Below are 1225 nucleotides of genomic sequence, written 5' to 3'. Positions count from 1 at the left end.
AGGAAAGAAAAAGAAAATACCTGTGCACACCAACACAAACGAAAGGATGTTGTGTGACTTACAAAAAACCTCACAAGAAGGGGTCCTTTGAGTCTCCACTCGCCTTGACCCCTTGCTACTCACAATGAGATCAGTAGACAAACAGTATCTGACGGGCAGCATCCACCGCAGGAGGACTTCTCAGAAATGCAGAATCTCTGGACCTGGCCCAGAGCTATGGAAAGCGGGCACACGTCTTACCACGATCCCCAAATGATTCCGGTGCCCAGTGACGTTCGAGATGCACTCCACAGAGCATTCAAAACCATTCTACAAACAACTTTTGAGCTTTCCACTAATTCGGTGGGGGCTGCACACACCGCCATTGCAAACGGATAAGGGTTTTGAAGCCCTGGGTGTTCCCTCTTTCTGGCACAGCAACTGTCCCAGCAAGGGGCAGCCCACGGGAGCTCCTTTGCACACGAGGCCTGCTGCTCCTAAAGGCTCTGGACACACAGGAGAACTCCCAGCCTGCTTGGGAGGGGAACACGCGCTCCTAACAAGTCTTGTTTCGGGTCAGAGACACTGGATTACAAACCTGACTTGGGTGCCTAATTGCAGAAAGAGTGAAGGAGGACAAAGAAGAGACGGGGAAGGAAGGCACCTGAGCTAGCATTTTCCTGTCTGAGGCCAGGTGCCGGCACTTGGCCGGCTGAGCGGGGTACGAGGCAGGCTGCTCAGGGCAGAGGAGAGGAATGCAGGATGGAATCAGGCTGCACCTGCGAGACGGACCCCCAGGTGGGCCCCTCCAAGGTCAAGGGAGGGGATGAGAACTTGAGTGAGGCTGAGCCAGCTTCTGGAGAGAGGGGTTACCAGACGGAGAGCGAGAGAGGCGCTCAGACATCAGACGGACAGACAGAGGCTGACGGCAGGACGACCAGAGGGCCCAGCGTCAGCGCGCCGGGCAGGCTCCCCAGGCAGACGGACGGACAGACAGACGGGCCCCGCCCGAGGCCCGACTCACAGGTGCGCGATGCCGGCCTTGCGCACCGCCGACGAGATGGCTTTGACGGCTGTGCAGAGCGAGTTGAGCAGCTGGGTCAGCTCGCCCGTGCCGCGGGCCTTCCTGCCCTCCTCCATGACGAAGCGGGTCAGGGTGTTGACGTCCGTGTCGAAGGGCGCCTGGTCAGCCATGCTCGAGCCGGGCCGCGGGGGCGGCAGGTGCGGCGGCGGCAGGTGCGGGGGC

General features: G+C 59.8%; 1 protein-coding gene across 1 annotated transcript in view; it reads right to left on the bottom strand.

Annotated features, from left to right (window-relative positions):
- FBP1 (fructose-1,6-bisphosphatase 1) overlaps window positions 1-1219 on the bottom strand; it is a 37845-nt gene extending 36626 nt beyond the window's left edge. Inside the window, exon 1 of the mRNA XM_011927543.1 lies at window positions 1004-1219. Coding sequence (XP_011782933.1) covers window positions 1004-1173 — 170 coding nt within the window. The 5' untranslated portion in view covers window positions 1174-1219. The remainder of the gene's footprint in view (window positions 1-1003) is intronic.
- Window positions 1220-1225: the final 6 nt, after the last annotated feature.

Source organism: Colobus angolensis, unplaced genomic scaffold (genome assembly GCF_000951035.1).
Source record: "Colobus angolensis palliatus isolate OR3802 unplaced genomic scaffold, Cang.pa_1.0 Scaffold72, whole genome shotgun sequence".
NCBI classification, from domain to species: Eukaryota; Metazoa; Chordata; class Mammalia; order Primates; family Cercopithecidae; genus Colobus; species Colobus angolensis.
Note: the sequence above shows the minus strand (reverse complement) of the source record. Positions and strands in the feature narration are given on the sequence as shown.